General features: G+C 38.7%; 1 protein-coding gene across 2 annotated transcripts in view; it reads right to left on the bottom strand.

Moving 5' to 3' along the window:
* The window catches only part of Pgm2l1 (phosphoglucomutase 2 like 1), a 40,862-nt gene that overhangs the window by 5,558 nt on the left and 12,580 nt on the right, over positions 1-22,724 (bottom strand). The window contains exons 2-10 of one of the 2 annotated variants that reach the window (XM_051149036.1): positions 13,536-13,703; positions 12,655-12,761; positions 11,657-11,741; positions 9,131-9,214; positions 5,854-6,047; positions 3,953-4,142; positions 3,556-3,653; positions 2,482-2,659; positions 230-323 (exon numbers count right to left, since the gene is read on the bottom strand). In XM_051149036.1, the coding sequence (XP_051004993.1) occupies positions 230-323; positions 2,482-2,659; positions 3,556-3,653; positions 3,953-4,142; positions 5,854-6,047; positions 9,131-9,214; positions 11,657-11,741; positions 12,655-12,761; positions 13,536-13,703 (1,198 nt within the window). The remainder of the gene's footprint in view (positions 1-229; positions 324-2,481; positions 2,660-3,555; positions 3,654-3,952; positions 4,143-5,853; positions 6,048-9,130; positions 9,215-11,656; positions 11,742-12,654; positions 12,762-13,535; positions 13,704-22,724) is intronic. The other variant, XM_051149037.1, reaches the window with a different exon arrangement.

The raw sequence follows: 22,724 nt of genomic DNA, 5'->3' as shown, positions 1-22,724 counted from the left end.
CCCACACAAAGCCTTTACTAAGTCCTTCTTTGTGACCAGATTTGAGGTTTCACCTGATGAGCTACTGTCCACTTGGGAGACATACATACCGCTAGGCATGCATCTCTTCGTTTCTGCAACTCCAAATTACAGCTAGAAGGTAAATATCTCCTTTCTACAGAATTGCCATTTTTTTTTTTTTTACAACGCTTTCAATCCAAAGAAAAGATTGTTAGTATTTACTTCATACCAATAGACTCTTCAAATGCAAAAAGGACTTCTTTTCCATGTCCTAGGAGGTCTTTTATCCTACTTCCGATCCATTTAAAGCCTGGTAATGTTTCCTGAAATGTAGAGGAAGATACTCTAGTTAAATGACTCTGATGAACACATATTAAAGAGCTCAACTATCTCTAAATGCAGATAATCCTTGCCTAGGGAGCTTCTGTCATGGTCCTTGGTGCATAAAGGTTGATATTGTGGTAGACATATAGTTACTCACTACCATAACCACACACATAGGCACAATTAACAACCCACTTGTAAACAACATGTTTATAAGTGATGATGAATACAGATGCAAAATGACAGGTGTGTACAATCATCTATTGCCTACTAAGTACTGTAATGGGTACTTTGCATCATCCCTTCTAATGCTCACAAATATTGTGCTACAGCAGAAGCTCGGAGACAGCACCTAAGGAATGGAGGCAGAGTTTAATTATTCTGCTTTCTGAAACTGTCCTTTAAGAGCATTATAACCTTAGTACGAACACTCATGAAGGATGGGACTTGGTCTTCTTGGGTAATCAAAGCCTTTAAGTTTTTAGTGACGCAACATAAGCACACCACATGCCTGAGCTGTGTACTGTCCCACAAGACTGTGACGTACACAAAGCCTTTACCAAGCCCTTTTTGTAATTAGATCTGAGGGTTTTTCATCTGATGAGCTACTGTCCACTTGCAAGGCATGCCCTGCCCTGGTGTCAATAGAGAGGGCACGCCATGCACACTAATTGTATGACGACCATCACTAATCTGTTCCCTAACCCATGCTTTTGCTTCAATTTTTTGAAATAGAAACGGAAAAGCCAATGCCATCTTCTATAAAAACAAACAAATGTATAATATTGTTCTTTACAATCAAGTTTCTTTTATGCTCAGGATATATATATATATACATATATATATATAAATATATAGATATAGATATAGATATAGATATATATATAAATAAACAAACAAGGAAAATGTTAACATCATAATTCACAATAAAATTTCAGTATCTTCTAATTTCTTTATTTGTTTTGTTTTGTTGTTGTTGTTTTCAAGACAGGGTTTCCCTGTATAGCCTTGGCTGTCCTGGACTTTCTTTGTAGACCAGGCTGGCCTTGAACTCACAGCAATCCACCTGTCTTTGCCTCTTGAGTGCTGGGATTAAAGGTGTATGCCACCACTGTCCAGCTTCTCATTTCTTATTTGTGTTTAATAAGCACAATATTCATTTGTTATGTGTGATGGGTGTGTATGTACACACATGCATGTTCATGTGAGTGAGTGTATATGTGTCCCACAGTCCACATGTGGACTTTAAAGGACAACCCTGGGTGTTGGTCTTCATCATTCAACCTTATTTCAAACATTGTTTTAAACATTTTTTGCCACTGCATTCACTGGGACAGCAGGTCCATTAGTTCCAGAGGGATTCTCCCATCACCGAGTCCCATTTTGTAATAGGAGGACTATTAGTACATGCATACAGTACTGCATTCAACTCTACGTGGGTTCTGGGGATTCAAAATCAATTCCCCAAGAGTCCAAGGCAAAACTTTACCCACTAAGCCATCTCTCCAGCCCATAATATTCTTTTACTTGTCTAATTAGTATTAAGATTCATAGCTTGACGATGACCATGATGCCAGAAGAAAGATCACTTAATTGGCCTTAGTCCAAGTGGCTGCAAAAAAGCTCACTAACTGCCTGTCGCTAGTCCAGGGAGCTGTAAAAACGGCCACTAACTGCCTGAGGCTCACAAAAATTAATGATCCAGCCTGAGAGTCACTACTCACTTTCTGGATATAGAGTCACTGAATCTTAAGTTTGCAATTTAATTGTGCTTAAGATAACAAGTCATAATTCTGTATCTGATGAGCAGAAGCAAAGACTCAATGAGTCTGCAGTTTCTCAAGTCTGTGTTACTGATAAGGCAGACTTTCCCAGTTTAAAATGCCATCTGTGCCCACATGATGCTCCCAGACAATAATAGATGGAGTAAAAATTGCTAATGTAACATCTTGAAAAACATCTCATCTTAGTCAGAAATTCACATACGAGATGACTCTGGCTCAGGTGTCTAAATTATTAAATGTCAAGCAAGTCTGAACAGTTAGAAAATGGGATAGTGACGAGATCAAAGAAAGTCAGTCTGGTGCAGCCATGTCTTTGTAGAAATGTTTAGAAAAGTAGCATCAAGACTTCTAATGAAGTCCACTTTGTTCTTACTTCAAAATGAAATCCTTCTTTAAGTGCAATTGCCTTTAAGATTTTAGAAGAGACAGTGGTGGCCAGCATGTACACGCTCTTCACATCAGCATTTGAGTTGTTTTGCTTCCAGCAATCAAACATCCACCACCCAAACAAAGCCGCCAACTCATTCCCTGTGAAGACTTTCCAACGACCGCTGTAGAAAGAAGAAAAATTCAAAGTTAGGACCTTTTTGCTTGTCATGAAAACCTTCTGACTCAGACCTTCAGATCACCTTCCTTTAGATAGGAAATCCCAAAAGCTTTTTCTGGGACTTTTGACAAAATATTTATCCCTTCTTTTTGGTGTGTAGTATATACATGTGTACCTGTGTGTACACACATGTATGTGCATATGTAGTGAGGCCAGAAGTGAACACTGAGTAACTTCCTATATTACTCTTCACCTTATTTTTAAATATAGTTTAAACTTCATTTATTTATTTATTTTGGTTTTTCGAGACAGGGTTTCTCTGTGTAGCCTTGGCTGTTCTGGACTCACTTTGTGGACCAGGCTGGCCTTGAACTCATAGCGATCCACCTGCCTCTACCTACCGAGTGCTGGGGTTAAAGGCCATCACTGCCTGGCTCAATTTCATTTATTTTTATTTATGTGTACCTGTGTGTGCTGGCTTTCCTGTATGTGCACATCTCTGTAATGCCCATGGAGACCAGGAGAGGTTGTTGGATCCCCTGGAACTGGAATAGACAGCTGGGAGCCACCTGATGTGGGTGCTGGGAACCAAACCCAGGACTTCAGGAAGAGAAGTGCGTGCTCTCTTAATCACTAGCAGCACTCCACCTTATTTTTTGAGACACGGTCTCTCACTGAATCTAGCTAATGAGCTCCATCAACCTCCTTCTCTGTCCCACCAATGTTGTGACCTCATAAGTGCAGCTGACCTGCTGTGTCCTAAAGACACAGTTGTGTTGTGGTCACTTACTGCCTCTGGCTCTTAGGATTTTTACACCCCATTTTTGTGACAACCGCTAATTCTTAGGAGGAGGAGGTGATGTAGATGTCCCATTTAAGGCTGAAGCTCAAACTATTTACTTCTCCTGAAGTTCTGCCACTGCCAGCCGGTCTGCATCAGGATCTGTGGCTAGCACTATCCGGGCATTTTCTTTCTCTGCCAGTCTCAGGGACAGTTCCTAAAACAGTGATCCAAGAAGGCTAGATTAGACTAAAGAACCTAGAGCCAACGTTCTTGTTTCTAAATGTAGGCATGAAGTCAGTCACATGAATTTCAGAACGCATGCATTCCGGAGAGACAGAACTAAGGCCACTTTCAAACAAAACTCCATATAGCTCCAATATAATTTACAAGGCGCACACTATGGTGCTTGCTGCAGGGTGCAGGGAACCTGTAAGTCATCCGTGACATGCCACTCAGTCCCATATACCCTGATGACTGATATGCGAAGAATAATTTAAATATTAAAAACAATACCAGCACAGATTCTCCTTCTTCAGGGTTGGGGCATTTAACAGTAGAAAAGTCTGGGTCTGGATCTTTCTGTTCTGGGACTGGAATTGGAGGCTTAAAACCAAATGCTTGAAAAGCCAACTGCACGTAGTCATGTCCAACTCCATGAAAGGAGGTGTGTACAAATTTCAAGGTGGTCTTTGAATTTAAGTCCCTGTAAATGAAAATCACACACACCTTTACTTATCATTTACAAACCACTTATAACAAAACTTATAAAATAAATAACAAATATTTCGTAACAGACTTCAAAACACCCATAAAGGGAACACTCAACATCCATATATACTTGGCTCTTGGTTTCAACATTTGTCAATTCTGTCAGCCTGGCTTTACGTCTTCAAACATCATATTGTTTTGCACAAAATACTTCAATATCTAAAAACACACTTATATCTTCATTATCACATCTAAAACACTGAACATTAATTTTAAAACGTTGTCTACTATCTTATCAGTGTTCACATTTTCTCCAAGTGACTAAAAAATAATCATCTGGTTGCTATGTCTCTCAAGTCTCTTTTAACTTACAAATGTTCTTTCCTTAAGTCTCCAATCCCTGTTCTCCCCCCCTAAGAAAATGTCCCATATATTGCTATGCAAATTATGCATCCTTTTCATAATTTCTTGCCTTTCTTTCCCTCTCCCCGTCCCTTCCTCCCTCTCTGTCAGTTTGAAACAAGATCTTTTAAATGTCTCCAGCTGGCTTCAAATTCACTGTGTAGCTGAGGATGACTGTGAGCTTCTGGTCCGCCTGTCTCCAAGCACTGGGATTACATGTATATCACTGTGCCTAGTTTGTGTATCACCAGGGATTCAGCCCACGGAGGGCTTGGCCCATACAAGACATTTAGTCTGCTAACCAAGTTACACCTCAGCTCTTGTTTATGTTAGTCTATTTCTCTGACCTGTTTCTACTATGAATGAGTCACTGACTCTAGAGGCAACAGTAGATTCTATTCCAATTCCTCTAGCAAGAATAGATGTGTATTTTCTACCGAGTCACAAGAGGAAGCCATAACGCCAATTTCAAAGTTAATATTTATCAGAGTCCTGTCATCCTCATTTATCCATCTGCAATTTTCCAAGCTTTTGGGATGGCTGCTTTGACTCACTATAAAGATCACAAAATTGTCAAGTTTTAACTCTACTCTTCTTTCTGCATTTAATAGCTGAATTTGGGAAGCTAAATGAGTGGTAGAGTGCCTGTCTAGTATGTATAAAGCTCTGAGTTCAATCACTAGCACAGGGAAAAAAAAGTAGATTTTTTTTCTTTAAAAAATATTCCTCTTTCAGTCAGCTCTTAAACTCTGAAATGGAATTTACACATGGAAAAATTATGAGAATTAATTGTAAAAGTAAAGATTCATAATTCATTAAAAGCACTGAGTGAGTGATTTTTCAGTCTAGAAATACACAAAAGTAACCAATAATGTGTTTTCTTAGTATAACTAACAACCACTGGCTTTCTTTTTTGTGTCCATTAACTACTATGATTCTTCATTTTGATGGCTTTCTAGTCTTTGGTCAGTGACAGCCCCCTCATGTTGGTTCTTCTATGTTTTTAATACGACCTAGGTATCTCCTAGTATGTTAAGAGGGGAGAGAGGGATGGGCAGGGGAGAGGTGAGATGACGGGAGGTTGAGGGGTAGGGAGGGAAAGAAGGAGAGAGAGAAGAGGAGGGAAGGGAGAGGGGGAAAAAAGGGAGAAAGAAAGGGTGGGGAGGGGAGGAGAGAGATTGATTGAGAAAGAGATACTGAGATATTGACTCATTCTGATATAAGTTCATTAGGACATTTTCTGTACCAGGCCTTGATAAATGTTAACCTTAATGTAAGGGTATCCTACAGACCCACTTGGATACCTGTGAAAACAGATTTTTCTCAGATCTTCCATGTATTTCTTGCAAATGTCCTGCAGAGGATCTTTCTTCAGTGGGCTGGTGTCCACTAAATTATCATTCCAAGAACCATTCCAGGGTTCCACACACTCTTCTATACATTTCAGAATTTCTTTATCATGTGGAGATGTGATTTGAGCACCAGTCTCCCAATAAACCTATATGGTACATAAGGATAGTCATAATTAGTTAAAATGCTTGTTAGGCCCTTTCTTAGCTATAGTAGAGATATCTGACTTTTAAAAGAAGAGTGTCAAATTAGGCAAATAAAAAAATAACAATATTAGGCTAATTTACTAACACTAAAACATATTGATGGTAATGATTCCAGAGAGATTTGTCAAAGACAATCATGTGTTACTTCCTATCTTAAGAGTCTACTGTAATAACTCAATAAAGGGCGTCAGTATAACCACCTCTTAATATATGCACACACTAGTGTCTAATTATACTTAGATTTATAACTATATACTAAAGATAACACAAAAAGTCATGAAATGGGGCTGAAGAGGTGGCTCAGTAGTTAAGAGCACCAGCATGAGCTGTCTCGCAGAGGACATGGCAGCTCAGAACTACCTGTAACTTCAGCCTCAGTCTCAGGGGATCTGATGCCCTCTTCAGCACTGCACTGAGGCTACTGCATGCAGGCAAAACATTCATACACTTAAAATAAATTTAAAAACAAGACACCATGAAGCAGCCATAAAAAGTTACACCATTAAATTCAGCATTATATGTTATATGGAACAGAAGAAATCATTTCCATTGTAAATTAAAGTCGAATTTATGTAATATCAAACTATGTATCTGAAAAGACAAAGATAATATGCTTATTATTTATCTACATTTCAACCAGTTTTCAATTTATCAAGCAGTGTAACCAATAAGGCATTAGAAGCAAATGTACGCATGCACACAAAAGACTTTACAGGGTTTCAGAGCTGGAAGGGACTTTGCTTAGAAAATATGTGTGCTAATTCTATCACTCATATGGCATGGAACCCTGCTATACACCCTAAATGGAAAAAAAGCAAAATACATTTGTCACAAACAATGTGACAAATTATTTGACTTAAAATTCTTCTATCAACAACAGAAACAACAGGAAGTACAGAAACTCATAAACACTGATTCACTACTGAATTTAAAATGGGTCAAGACAAAAATCAAGAAGAAAATTAAAAACCTTTTAGAATTAAATAAAAACAAAGAAACAACATATCCAAACCCATGGAACACAATGAAGGCAGTTCTAAGAGGCAAGTTCATAGCACTAAGTGACTGCATTAAAACAAACAAACAAACAAACCAACCCCAAAACCTGAGAGACCTCATTAGGAACTGAACAATATACTTAAAAGCTCTAGAGCAAGGAGAAGCAACACCAAAGAGTATATGAGAAAAATAATCACGGCTGAAAGCAGCAAACAGGAACAACAACAGAAACAATGCAAAGCATCAGTGACACGAAGAGCGGGTTCTTTGGATAAAAATCAACAAGATAGAGAAACTCTTGGCCAAATTAACTAAAATACGGAGAGAGAAATCAAAACTAAAGATCAAAAGAGGACATTACAACAGACACCGAGGATATTCAGAGAATACAAACATACTTTAAATATCTAGGTTCTATTAAACTGGAAAAGCTAAACAAATAGATTAATTTCTTGATATATAACCTACCAAAGTTAAATCAAAATGGAATAAGCAATTTAAACAAATCCATAACCTCTAGTAAAATAGAATCAGTAATTAAAAGTCTCCCAAAATTTCCCATATATTTAGTGTATTTGTGTTTAATTTCATGAGAAGGTTGTTAAAATGTGTGTGCACCCACCACCTGTGTGCCTGCCACCCACGGTGGCTAGAAGAGCACATTGGATTCCCGTCCCCATCCCCACCCTGCCCCCAACAGATTTACAGATGTGGTTTGTGAGCTACTATGTGGTTCCTGAGAGTTGAACCAGGGTCCTCTGGAAAAGCAGCAGTGCTCTTAACCCTGAACTATTTCTCTAGTCCCTCCCAAGCTTATTTTTTGAGACAGGGTCTCTTGCTGAAACTCGACAGAACTCCTTGTCTCAGCTGGACTGGCTGGCCAACAAGCCTCAGGTTCCCTGCCTCTGCCCCAAGCATGGGGTTACAGATACACACTGCCATATCTATCTTCTGTGTGGGCGCTGAGGAACCAAGCTCAGGTCCCATGCTTTCAGAGCAAACACTTTACCCACTGAGCCATTTTCTTAGCCACTGCTCTATATGCTCTAATAGATGTGATACCCTAGCGTCTGTAACTTCAGCCCATATTTCATCCTTGAGTTACAGATCTCCACATCCAACTGCTCACAGAACATCTGTTTACCTGATAACTCACAACACCTGAAACTTACATATTCCAGACTGAATTAATTGTGCTTCTTCCCTGCCTCCAGGAATGGGCCAGGCCCCAAATCTCCTCCCCTCACCCCAACCCCCCCCCCCCCCCCCCCGCACCCTCCAACATAGGGTTTCTCTGGGTAGCCCTGGAAGGCTGTCCTGGAACTCATTCTGTAGACCAGGCTGGCCTTGAACTCTAAGATCTGCCGGCTTCTTCCTCCCTAGTGCTGGGACTAAAACCATGTGTTACCACCTCCCAGCAGGCCCCAAATCTTAGATCAATATTAACTCTTTCTCCCACTTAAAATAGAACTCAGTGTGTCTGGAGTCCTCCCAAACAAAAAGAAAAATGTATGAACATGGGTTTATCTCCCAGAAGTCTGAAACGGGGGCTCAGCACTGTGCCATGTTCCTTCCATGTGCACCTCTCAAGCTACTTTTCATCTTTGCCATTCTACTTTTGACGCTTTGTCAGAGAGGTTAATGTAGCAAGTAGGTCCTGTGGCCACTGAGAAGCCTAAGCAGATCTGAAAGAGGGAGAGTGAGGTCAAGGTACTATTTCCCTGACTTTTCTCATTCACTCTTCATTTTCTTGATATGCAACATGACTTGATTTCTGAAATTACAGAGAGGACGGGATGGAGAAATCAAGGAAAACAGAAGAAAAACCCCAACGAGGAGGCCATTGTAACGTGCACACCCTGGGAACCAGTAAGCACCATTGGAAGTACACATTCTGTGAGAGCCAGCCTCAAAGATTCATTTGTTTTCAATGCCTGCCATTTGTTCCTCAGTGTAGAAAATATACCTAGCACATATTACTGAAATGGGAGCTGTAAAATAGGCAAGGTTAGGGTCCAAGGCTTACCTTGTATCCATTGTCCTCTTTGCGGTTGTGAGATGCAGTGATCATCACACCTGCAACCGCTTTGAGCTCCTGAACTGCATATGGCTGAGAAAATTTTAAAATGTGTGAGAGCAGCATTCTTCCACTTTGCTTGTTAGACATCCATGCATTTTACATGAACAGTGCTTGGTTAAATAATGCAGGAGGGCACGTAGATATCAATAACTTAGGATCTCATCAGCTGCAGGGTTAATGGGTAGGATCCTTTTCTAACATATGCAGTTCAACAACCATCCAATCATCGCCTTGACTGGACTTTACTCTGTTTCCTTTTGCTAACTGGTATAAAAATGTCTTATTCTTTGTTACACAACAATATTTAGTAGATACTACATGTCAGGCACTTTACTGGACTGGAGATATGAATGGTAAATACAATTATAATAGTTAGCTGTCGAAATACATTTAGAAGCCATATGATCCATCACACTTTACATGGGTTTTATCTGATATTACAGTCATTAGGTAGAAGACTCAGAGTCTTTTGCTCTCTAGTTTGAAGATCTTTACACAAACTCTATGGCTTCCATGTTGCTAAATGTCAACTTTCTTTCTCTCTGTAGAAACTATTGTTTCTCTTCCTTGGATGCTTCCACCATGACCCTGACCACTCTCCAAGCCATAGAAAGTGGGGTGAGAGGGGAGGGCAGGAGAGTGGGCAGATGCTCCAGGTCTGAGCACACTAGTCTACTCCCTTGACTCAATTCCAGAAACAGTTTTCAAAACCCACACCCAATCAGAGGTCCTTCCTCCAAGATATTCTGGCTACACTTAGGCAAGGAAGGCAACCTTTGACTTGAAGTCATAGTATAAAAGGGTGTGAATTTACAATTGCTAAAAAAGACCTTCCTTATTAACTACAGCAAGTCTACCTGTGATAAGACAGAAAAGCCAACACATCGCTACTAATGGTAGTTGGAACTGGCACCCCAATGCCACAATCTTTTCTGTTTTCGGAATCTTTCCTGTTCTACACATGTGCTCTTGCTCCCCACACGCTCGTTACTGGAGTGGAGCACAGAGACAGCATCATGCACATGACACAAATGCTCTGCCGCCAACCTACAGTCCCAGCTCCTTTCTAGCTTCTATTATTCACTGGTACTAATTACTTATTTATTTATTCACATACTTAAAAAAAGTAATTCCTTCCATTCTTTGAATTGCTAATTTCCAAAACCACAATAGAATAATAATCTATAGACATTGTTCATTCCTTAAATGTCTGATAAACTTATACATAAAATCATCTAAGACTTGTTATTTTAAATTTGAGACTACTTTAAAATACCAATTAAATTTATTGAATAATTATAGGTCTTATTTAGGTTTATTATTTCTTATCAGCTTTGATGTATCAACTGTTATTCTAGGAAGTTGGCTATTCACCTAAGTCTGCACATCTATTTGAATTAGGATACTATGATTATCTTAGTTTTACTGTGTGTATTATACACTCCTTTTGCTTGTGTCTTGTATCTTCAGCACTCTTTCCATGGTTTTATTAGTGAATCTTAAATTACATTTATTTAGTTATTTTGGGGCACATCTATGCCACAGCACAAGTATGGGGGTAGAGTACAACTTCCAGGTGTTGGCTCTCTACTTCTACCATGTGAGACCGAAGACTGAACTCAGGTTGCCAGGCTTGGTATCTGGAGACATCTCTTCAGCCTAGTTTTGTCTTTTGTTACTACAAATAGTTTATGTACTTATTTTTCTCATACTTTTTTGATTTCATTCTTTTTAACCTGCTTTAGCATAAACATTATTAGAGCACAACCTGGGTATTTTAAAATATTTTCTTTAGCTAATACACTCATTAAATTGACAAATTTCCCTCAAAGTAGGGCTTAGTTCTACTTCATAAGTTTTGCTGTTTGTCATTAAGCTAGTCTTTGTTTTGTACTGTCAACATACTCCCATTTCCACTACATTTTTGTCAAGTAACACCAGTCTCCTAAACACTTTCACATCTGAGACCACATACACCAGTTGTAACTGTAACACAGTAGCCAGGACATGATCCACTAACTGCACTAAGCACAGATGTGGTTGGTGGATCTTTAGTCCAAATCACTATGTACAGAATAGATCCATCAGGTCAGTGACCAGTCACATCAGTCTTTTAAAAGTCTGTTGGTGTCTGGTCACTATTTGTCTGTTTTTCAACTCTCAGATGGAAATGCACACAAACCTCACCTCAGTCTGTTAATAGTGTCTTCAAGTCTGTGTGTCATTTTTGTCCTGATAAATCAATTTCTGAAAGAAGACCATTAAAACACCTTGCCATGACTATGGGCTGGTCAACTTGTATAGATGATGCTCAAAGCAAAGCCATTTTCCTTCCTTTGGTTGGATTGTCGTTGGACGAGACATATATATGGCGGAGATTTGAATCCTAAGATTCAATCCTAAGATTCCAATTGACTTAAGAAATCCCCTGAAGGGCAACCAGCTGAGTGATCACTGTCACAACATACTTACTACGAAAGGTGTAGGAACATATCTTGAAAAAAGGTAAACAGGGACATCTCTAGCCAGCAACACTGCAGCAGTGAGTTTAGCGAGCCTATAAAGAGAGATTTCACTTAGTCACTTTTAGTAAGCAAACTTTCTGTATAATAAATGTTTTATAACACCGAATTATTCTGAATTTTGAAACGAGATCTTCTGTGGTAGCCAAAGCTGACTGGAGCGCACTATTACCGAGGTTTGCCTCAAACTCACAATCCTGCCTTGGCCTCCCTTATGTGCTACCATGCCCAGTCAACCAATTCTTACCACTGCTAATTATTTGAGCTTGATGCCCCATCTTGAAACTGTTAAGTAAGAGGGTTTTTGTTGTTGTTGCTGGGTTTTGCTTGTTTGTTTGTTTGTTTTCCTTTAAGGAGCTAGAGATATAGCTTAGTGGTAACACACTGGCTTAGCATGTACAAGGCCCTAGGTTCATTTCCCAGACACACATACACAAAACAAACAAACAAAACCCCTAGCCCTCCAAACACAAATACGAAAATTAAAATGTCATTAACATTACAGTTCTTTACTTCTCGCTCATCTTTTGGTGGTGACTGCTGTTTTAAACTAAGAAATGAAACTTGTAAAAGGCAACAGTGAGGACAGTAAAACGAATAAACTCCATTAAAAAGTATCATGATTACCAATTTACAAAAAGGCCCGAGGGACAACAGAAGCTTCTTAATTGCCCCTACTAGGTGCCTATAGTCCCTGCAATGTAAACACTGACATTATTCTGTGAATTTCCAATATTTTAAGATTTTACATTTCGGTAAAATCTAAAGCTTATCTCTGAAGTGCTTCTTTACTTCTACTTCAGCTAAAATTGTTCTCAAGATTCAGGAAAACATACATTAAACCACAGCATGGGATCCCATTTCTATATGAAGATCTCTCGTTTCAGAACTCTTACCACTTGAGGAAAACGTTAAACATTTACAACATAACCTTCGCAGTCACTGTACCTCTGGCTGCTGCAGCTGCTAGTTACTTGACCTCGAGTGTCATAGCCGACAACAAAGCCTCTCTGTTTGAAGTCAGAAAAACATCTCTCCAGGTATTTGTACATCCCCTGAAGCAAACAGACAGAGGATTAGTTCCCAAGCAAGCTTCCACTCTAAGTGCCCCACCTCCCTTTCAGCACTGAGGAAGAGCAGGTTAGGCGAGTGCATGACCACTGAGCTGCGTGTACAGCTGCACTGTACAACTTAAAAGCCTCCTGCTCTTCATGTTTAGTGTGCTGCTTATTGACTCGGAACTGGCTTTGGTGTCTATGACCACACTTACCAATGAGGGAGCAATACTGCTCGACCCACGGATGTGAGATGACAATCGTTTCTCAGATTTGCAAGCACATTTAGTACTACAGAAGTACCAACGCAGTAACCACAACTCCAGTATAATACATAAAACACGAGAGAGAGGGGAAAAAAGTGTAGGAGATGAGGGTACAGTATGGGGAAAGGGGCATGTCACAAAGTATATTCAGAAGAACCAGAGAAACTGCTTCTTACTCCAAGGCTCTAGAGGACAGAATTTTCACCATCTCCCTATGTAGCCCTGGCTGGCCTGGAACTTGCTATGTAGACCAGACTGTCCTCAAACTCACAGTTCCCTCAGCTTCAGTCTCTGCCCTCCTGAGTGCTGACTAAAGGTGTGCCTGACACCCAGCCCTTTTTGTTTATGAGAATACCATCCTGAACAAAATAGTTTTTTTTTTTAAAGAAGGGTGCTACCAAATTTATAAAGTAAAACAATAGAGTGAGAAAAGTATGCGCATGCATGTGCGCGCGCGCGCATACACACACATACACACACACACAGAGAAATAGTTTGTGATACTTGCCTGTGTTGACTGTATTACTGTAAGGTCATTAATGTAGCAAAACCCTGCCCCCATGGCAGATCTAAGACCTGCAGTTCCAAAAGTCATACGGCAACAAAGACGATCACGCAATTCCTTGGTCATCCCATTCCACAAGAGATTTTCAATCTGCTCTTTTGTTTTGGGGTTCTATTTAAAAAAGAAAAAAGAAAAAGGAAAAGCAGATCTAACTGGGAACATAAAGTGCGAATACTAGGCCTGAGGGCCCAAAATGTAGACTCATAAGCTTGGTTCACTAGATTTCAAAGATACTTATTAAAATTAATATATACTATAAAATATAGTACTACTTATACATATATACACATACATAAACACATATATATTTAAAATGGTATATATTATTAATTAAAAATACTTCACTTACTGAATCATCAAAAGAGCCAGGCCCTACTGAAGGGAATTTACATATATCTATTTTTCTATTATCTTAAATTTAAAAGCTATGGATAAAATGTTCTGTAAGTTAGAGTCTATATTAAGTTTTAAATATACAGGTAAACTATAGAACAAGTGCTATCAAAACACACCTACCAATTACCTACTTCACTAACTCTTCAAATCCAGACAAGCCAGGCATGGTGGCACATAACCCATTAATGGAATTAGTTCTAATTGATATCGCCAAACAGTAACTCATCTTTAGCTTGGTTCTGACAGAATTCTATAAAGCCAACTATTAAAGCAGGGGATGGAGGATAATGGTGACAAGATGGTTGGATGGGTAGAACGAATGCTACGGAATGCTACTTTCCCTAGCCATTGCTCCCTCTCTCCTTCCTAGACTTCAGCAAGACCAAGTATAATTAGTTACTTTGCGTCTCTATTGAATATTTGATAGACCAGCAGACTCTAAGTGTCTAAGGGCAGCCTCACTACACTGGAGCCTTGATGCCAGACTGGGCCACATGAGACCTTATTTCAAAAACTAAAAAAAAAAAAAAAAAAAAAAAAAAAAAAAAAGAAAAAGAAAACAACAACAACAAGAAACAAACAAACCAACAACCCACTTCACTATTTTTTAAATATTCACATTACACTAATCTATAGCACTAGTTGACCATAAGATTTTAGGTGTCAAGTGTGTCATGTTAGATTTTCATTAAAATGTAAAAATGGCTTGAAAGATAAGGCATGTCAACATCCACATTTAGAATTTTAATATGTACAGGGCTCTGGATTCAATTCCCAGCATAAAGAAATAAATAGGCAAACAAACAAAAAGACCAGTAGATTCCAAATTAAAATAAAAATTTGAGAATGCCTAAATGGAATTTTTAGATTCTTTATGGGAGGACTAAATTAAAAAAAAAAAAAAAAAAAAAAAGTGAAACATAGTTTCTCTCTTCAAAGTTACTATGAGTTGAATCTGTACTACTTTTATTGTCTACATCGATAGCTTACATAATGCTAATGAATACTCAGCACTACAAACTTCTCCTCTGTATTACAAACTTCAGATCCAGTACTAATGCAATTCCTGTTTCTTTAAAAGCTGGTAAGTTTGAGGAAAAGAAAAATCGATAAGGAATCATGATGCATTAAACACAGTAAAGCTGTATGCGAAAATTAAATGATTATGGTAATAGGCATTTAAGGCCTATTTTAATTATTTTAAAGATTTATTTACTTATTACATATGCAGTATTCTGCCTGCAGGCCAGAAGAGGGCACCAGATTTCATTACAGATGGTTAAGAGCCACCATGTGGTTGCTGGGAATTGAACTCTGGACCTCTGGAAGAGCAGACAGTGCTCTTAACTGCTGAGCCATTTTTCCTGCCCTAAGGTCTATTTTAAATTCACAGGTCTCTATTACTTAATAGCTAGATACAGAATCACATGGTGTTACAAACTTGGAAAAAACTTAAAAGCTATGTAGTCATAAATAGCTTCTATTTTTCAGATAATGAAATTGAAATAGTTTCTCTGGGTAGCCTTGGCTGTCCAGGCTGTCCTTGAATTCACAGAGATCTGCCTGCCTCTGCCTCAAAAGTGCAGGGATTAAAGGTGTGTACTGCCACCACCACCAGGGCTTGAAATTGTGTATTGTTGCTAAAAAATTTTTCTAATAACCATGATGTCAATAAATGTAGTAAGGACCCAAAGTAATACAGGTAAATTATTTAAAAATATAACTTCCATGTATATCTCAGATATAATAAATGAAAATGAAAAGGCAGGCAGAAATATAATAAAGTATTTTAATTAGAAGCTTACATGTATACCATGCAGACATATTCCATCCAAAAAAAAAAAAGAGAGAGAGAAAAGACTAAAAATACTCATTTTCTCTGAAGGGAATACCAGAAGTGGAAACTGAGATGAGAAAGTGACATTTATGTTTTGTAGTCCAGACTGTCTGGATATTTCATGTATATAGAACCTATCTTTTATTACCAATACTAGTTTTGTATTCATAATGGGTAAGTCTATTGTGAGTTTATATGTGTATTTTTCATCTCACAAACTGCCCTTATTGCATCACTACCTGAGAATTCTATTTCTATTCACCCCAGATAGGGAGAGAAATGGTAGATCAAAGAATGATTCCACCCACATCCAGCTTGATGACTTTAACTTGGATTACTTATAGGCGCACAGGCAAGTTCTAGGAACTACACTAAGAAGACTCTCCCCTCTGGCAACTGTTAAGCACAAACATATCCTTGGGGGCGGGGGGGGTGTTTGTTTTAAAACAAGAGTCTCATCGTGTAGTTCTAATTGGCCTAAAACTCACTATGTAGATCAGGCTGGCCTTGAACTCATAGAGATCCACTCGCCTCTGCCTCACAAGTGCTGGGATTAAAGTCATTTACCACCATACCCAGTTTGATTGTTGCATCTTTATATGGCTAAAATGAAGAAAAGGAAGTGACTATTTACATAATACTTGTAGAACCTTTAGGTCCAAATGCAAATATGAAGAAAGTGATCTTTTGTAGGTATTAGTTTTCTATGTTTTATTAGCATATATTAATTATATAATGCATATCATTATGACATTTTCATGCATGTACATATTTCCACCGTATTCTCCCCCTCACCCACATTACTCTCATCCCTCTATTCTACTCTCACTGATACTTTAGCCCTGTCTCCTACTTTCAGTCTACACTTACGTTTTTAATTTACTTTTGGTGACACAGTGAGTTTCATTAGGACTCCTTCCTTATAAGTACATAAGTGAGGATTTGCTTTTTTTTAAAAAAAGACTTATTTATTATTTATACAGTATTCTGTCCATACAAGTGCCTGCCCACCACAAGAAGGCACCAGATCTCATTATAGGTGGTTGTAAGCCACCATGTGGGTGCTGGGAATTGAACTCGGGACCTTCGGAAGAGCAGATAGTGCTCCTAACCTCTGAGCCACCTCTCCAGCCCCAAGGATTTGTTTACTGTAGCATAGGCACCTTACTAGTTGCTATACCACTGCAGGGGAGGGTGGGGGAAGGCTCTTCCAAGATAGTTTAAATGCATGAAAGTGTTTATTTTAACATGTAACTTAACAAATTTGCATAGGTATGAAGAAAGCTCACACCAACTCTGCCAACAAATGAAGGTATTTATATTCACTTATATATGAAAAGTCATTTGAACTTGTCTAAGCTTTTCTGAACCTATTATGACCATAATTAGGGCTTTTTGCATTGTTTATATACAATAAATATAAATGAATATAAAGTACATAAAGTAGACAAGTTTGTCACTGGGTTTACCTGTAAATTTTGTTCCACACCTGTGATGGATAATACTTACTGCAAACCTGACTGACCTTAGAATCATTATGGAAGCACACCTCTGGCTGTATCTAAGAGGAGGCTTCAGGAAGGTTTACTTGTGGAAAGACCTATCCAGAATGTAGATTGAAGAATCCCATGGGTTGAAGTCCTAAAAAGGAGAAAGAAGCTGAGCACCTGCCCCCCCCCACCCCTCCTCCCCTTCCTGTTTGTGGATACAATACAATCCTTCACCTGCTGCCATGCCTTCTCTACCATGAGAGGTGTGGTTGCCTCAAACTGTAAGCCAAAATAAAAGTCTTCTTGTCAGGTATTTGGTCACTTAAATCTACTTAAGGATATTTGAGTATTAGATCTAAGAGTTTGAGAACAACCTAAACCATGCACTGTGTCATGTAGAAGATTAGAAAAGATACTGGAGAACACAGCATCAGTTAACAATCCCAAGTCTTGATATGGTTATTTATTAAAGGGAGCCTATGTACAAAACCCCCTTATAATTCAGGATGTCTAAAATTATAAAACTTTAAATGCTATCCTTAAATATCTGTCAGAGATTTGTGTTTGAACAACAAATACCAGGTCAATAAAATAACAAGGAATTTTCAAAGTTTATGTCTAGAGAGAAGTTGAAACAGAAGCTGCAGTCTGAAAACCTGAAGGGTGAACACGCTGACATTTACTTGCGAGGGTCAGCCAGCTTAGAGATCCATTTCCAGAGCCCTGGAGAAGAGCAGGGATCCAGTCACATGACTGCTTATTAGCTTCAAAACAGTCATGTTTCCCCCACCTGAAGCAAGCTTTACAAAAAACACTGGCCAGGTCCACACCCAGGATTCCCAGAGAAGTGGCCCCAAATATAATCCTGTTAAAGGAGTGTTTCCCCATGTAAAGAATCTGTGTATAATTCTAAATTTAACTCCCCTATCTTTAAAAACTTTGCTCAAGTTAGCATTACTAAACTGCCCTAGATACAAAGCTTGGATGGCTATACTATTCATCATATAAAACAAAATTTACCTGAAAAATCATTTACTGGGAAAAATGAAATCCAGGAAATGAAAATGTTAATTAGACCAAGACTGAAAAGTAAGTTTAAAAAAAAAAACAATTTTGTTACCATTTAAGCATAATATTGGGTAGGAAAAGATTAGTGTGAAAAGTTAAAAATGTCATTTATTGTATTTTAAAGCCTTCCTGCGGATGTAGCTCACTGGCAGAGTGCCTGCTTAGTGTACATACACGCCCCAAATTTGATCACCAGCAGTATGAAAAACAGGAACAGGGCTAGAGAGATGGCTCGGTGGTTAAGAGCACTGGCTGCTCTTGCAGAGGGCCCAGATTTGATTCCCAGCATCCACAAGGTCGCTCACAATCATCTGTAACTCCAGTTCCGGGGGACACGATATCCTCTTCTAGCCTTCTTGGACATTAGGGTTGCTTGTGGTACATAGACATATATGCAGGCAAAACACCCACACACATAAAACAGTAAGATGGTTAAAACCAAGTGAAAATACTTATTTACCGCGCACATACTATATGCCACACATAGAAGATATCATTGGAAGTAAGAGGACCTTACAAAGCTTAATATGTAGTGAGATAGAAAGACAAGTAAAAGGACAGTTTCCATAGAATACGCACAAGCGCTAGGTGACATATCAGTATTTAGTCTGAGTTTTAAAGCTGAAGGAAGCAATGTCTGACCTGGTAGGGGGAAAGTGAATATGAATGGAATGTTGGAGGAGGTGGGGGAATACGCTGGGAGTGGAAGGATAATGATTTCAGTATTAGGTTTTCTGAGTTTGGAATGATAGCCACTCTCACACCAGCCACTTTCTCCCTGCTCGACTGTCTCTTTACAGTAACTCAGAAAATGCAATTAAATCAAGATACTATGTTCATCTGATTTTAATTTTTAGATGAAAATGATTTCTTGATTTAATTTTAAGAGTTTTAAAGAACAGTGCTATGGAGGAAGAAGGAATTTACTTTGGCTGGAAAATCAATCTTTCCAACGTAAAGGCCTAAATCAATAATCACTTATCATTTTCAGTTTCTGTGGGCAGGAAATGTTTGAGGTCTCTGTTGAAAGACAAAAGATCTGGCTATTGAGTCAACTCTAGGCTTGCCTGTTATGTATCTGGCAGTGATGGCTGGTGGCTAGGATAGGCTGTCAGATGGAGCATCTGCAGAAGACACTCCTGAGCCTGGGCTTCCTCACCATGCTGGGTTCTAAGGGCAGTGTCCTAAGAGCAAGCCAGCCAGGGAGCAGCCGCACTACCTTTCCCAGCCTAGGCCTGGAAGGCAAGCAACTTCCACTGCTCCTGTTATTTCTTGAGACTGTGATCAAGACTCATCCAAGTTCTGAGAGAACATAGATCCTGACTTTCAACTGAGGCTTGTCAAAGTCATCAGAGATACAAAGAATGTGAGATAAAGCAAGTAAATAGCCCCAGCTATTTTTGAAAGATACAACTTGCACAAAGTGCCTATGAAACCCCAAACTGTTGCCTGCTTTTTGATCACTTCCATTGGTGGGGCTGCCTCACCAGGCCACGTGGAGGGGGAATCCCCTTTTCTGAGAAATGGGGGGTGGGGTTGGAGGAAGAGGGAGGGAGGATGGAACCAGGAGAGGAGAGGAGAGAGGGGGCTACAGTCAGTATGTAAAATGAATAAATAAATTAATTTTTAAAAAGGAAGAAAAATATCTGAAATACTGCTTATCCCATGGGGTAAAGGATACTTAGCCTTTACCAGTCTTGATCAAGTTGTTCTATTTCTAGAAACTTATCCCCAAAGAGAAATATAATTAATCAGGGATGAATGTAAGAGTTATGTGTCCTCAGTGGCATAGCTGGTCTGGTTCAGGGCCAGCTTTGTCTACATGTGACTGTCTCAAAAACCATACAAAACAAAACAAAAGCAAACATACCAAAGATTTGGGTATCAGGATACTCACTAAAATAACGTTAACTTGGTTAAATAAAAAGTGTAAGACAAGGGGTTACGGACATGGCTCAGTTGGTAAATGCTTTCCTCCCAAGCACCAGGAGCTGTGTTTGATCCCAGGCATCAGTGCAAAAGCTGGTCTTGCTAGCACGCACTTTTAATCTTCGTAATGGGAGGGAGACAGGAGGATACCTGGGGCTGAAAGGGCAACCAGCCAGCCTGACAGGGCAGCTCCAGGGCAGCAGGAGAGCCTGATTCATAGGTAGTGGATAACATTACTGAAGACAATACTCGAGGTCATTGTCTGGCCACCAAACTCAGATGTATCCATAACATCCAAAAATACACATGTACATATAAATGTGAACAAGCATACATATGCACACACACAAATAAAAAGTATAATAGTACATTCAAATATCATATCCAAACTCTTATTAAATTTTAATGATATATAAGACACTCAGGACATCTTAGGAATGTTTGTAAATCATACATGTAATGACCCCAGATTTGTAAAATAGATATACATATATGCATAAAATACAACTAAAATATAACTGTGCTTTATTGATGGTCTTATTCCTCTTTCCCCCTTGTTTAGGGTAACATAATTAGGTATAATTAGAGAGAAGCTTAGAAAATACACCAATACCAAAGTTAATCAATAGACTGGTACTATTCATCAGTTTGAGAAGTCTCCCTGCTACAAACTGCTGCTTGTCTACTCTCTTTCCTCTCCTTGGGTGACTTCAATCAAATGGATCTGAGAACTTTTCGCTCTGTTCTTGTCTCAGACCTGAAGCCCATACTTTCTCTTTAGTCGTATCATCCTATCACTACATGCTTCTTCCCGAATCCTTGCAGCTGCCCTATCTTGCAGGTTACTAATAGTCTCTTTAACTCTGAATTTTATTAAATCTGTTCACTGAAGTCTTAGTTTTGGTATTATTTTCTGTATTATTTCAAAATCAGACCTTACATCAAAAAATATAAGCATTTGCATTATTTTCGCTTTTCTACCTAATTTTTAATTTTCTCTTTTTGACCTTTTCAATTTGGCAATCACAGTTATTATTTTTAAGTTTGTATATCAGAATTTAGCATAAAGCACCTCTACAAGTCAGTTTATAGCACATTTGTTTCTGTGGGTGATTGTTTATGTTGACCTGTTTCTTTATGGGTCTGGTTGACTCTACACTGGATATTATATTTGCAAATGTTATTAATAGGAACAAATTGAGGCCTGCAATGAAGGTATTTCCTACTGAAGCCAAGCACTGCAGCTGCAATCCAAGCACATGAGAGACTGAAGGCAGAATGGTCAGCAATTCAAGGCCAGTTTAAGGCTACCCTGGGCTACCTAAGGTCCTTTCTTAAAACAACAAGAACAAAGATAAACACACTTCCCCTTATATAGATTTTTCTTTTCTTGGACATCTGAAATCAACAGCAATCTAAGTTCATTTTAGCCCAATTTTCAGGTCAAATGACTCAGGTCTGGGATTTAGTCTGTGTTAGTGCTGGCACTGAATCCATGAGAAGTTACTTGACAACCCTTTGAACTATCAAGTATATTTAACTGGCAGTACTAGACCCTAAATTCAATTTCTGCCTGTTTATAAACCTTTTAAAGTCCAGTGCCAGGAATGGGTTACTACGTTTAGAGTTGTTGGCCACTGAAGTCTTACAGACCCCAAAACATAACAGGCTATTGTTGCTGCTCTTGTTTAAGCACTAGTCCTTGATTTATTTATAGACTTTATTACTGAAGACATATTTGAGTCATAGAACATGGAGAAATAAAGCTGGTATTGAGATGGAAGCTTCATCCCTACTCGCTAATTTTCACAATGCCATGAACTTCAAAGAACTAATAAAAAATTTTAAAAAAATAAGAGAAATGGGGGAAACCTAATTAAAAGCTATTATTAAATGATGTGTTCAGTATTAATGAATTAGGGTTATTGCTGGTAGTTTTTTTGGGGGGCGGGTACCAGTACTAGGGATTAAACCAAATTTTCTACTATTAACCTCTACCTGTCCCTCCTTAAAATCTTTTATTTTAAGAAGGATCCCACTAGAGTGTCCCAGCTGGCCATGAACTTCAGCTCCTCTGTCTCAGCCTCCTAAGTAGCTGAGAGTACAGGTCTTAACCACCAGGCCTAACATCAAAATAAGTTTGGGGGGGGGGAGGTTTAAATAACAAGTATTTTTAAGGTGTTCAATGAAAAACGGTGATTTACCAAGTAAAATATTACATTCTGGGTGAAGTTAAGAGTTATATTCTTCGTGAAAAAATTGTATGAATAAATTTAAAAGATGATTTGAGAGGAAAATGTGGAATAAATAAAATGAGTTTTCTTTTCTTTTCTTTTTAAATTTTTTTTTTTCTTTTTTTTTTCTTTTCTTTTCTTTTCTTGAGACCAGAGTTTCACTGTGCTCTGTAGGCTG

Source organism: Acomys russatus, chromosome 7 (assembly GCF_903995435.1).
Source record: "Acomys russatus chromosome 7, mAcoRus1.1, whole genome shotgun sequence".
Lineage (NCBI taxonomy): Eukaryota > Metazoa > Chordata > Mammalia > Rodentia > Muridae > Acomys > Acomys russatus.
Note: the sequence above shows the minus strand (reverse complement) of the source record. Positions and strands in the feature narration are given on the sequence as shown.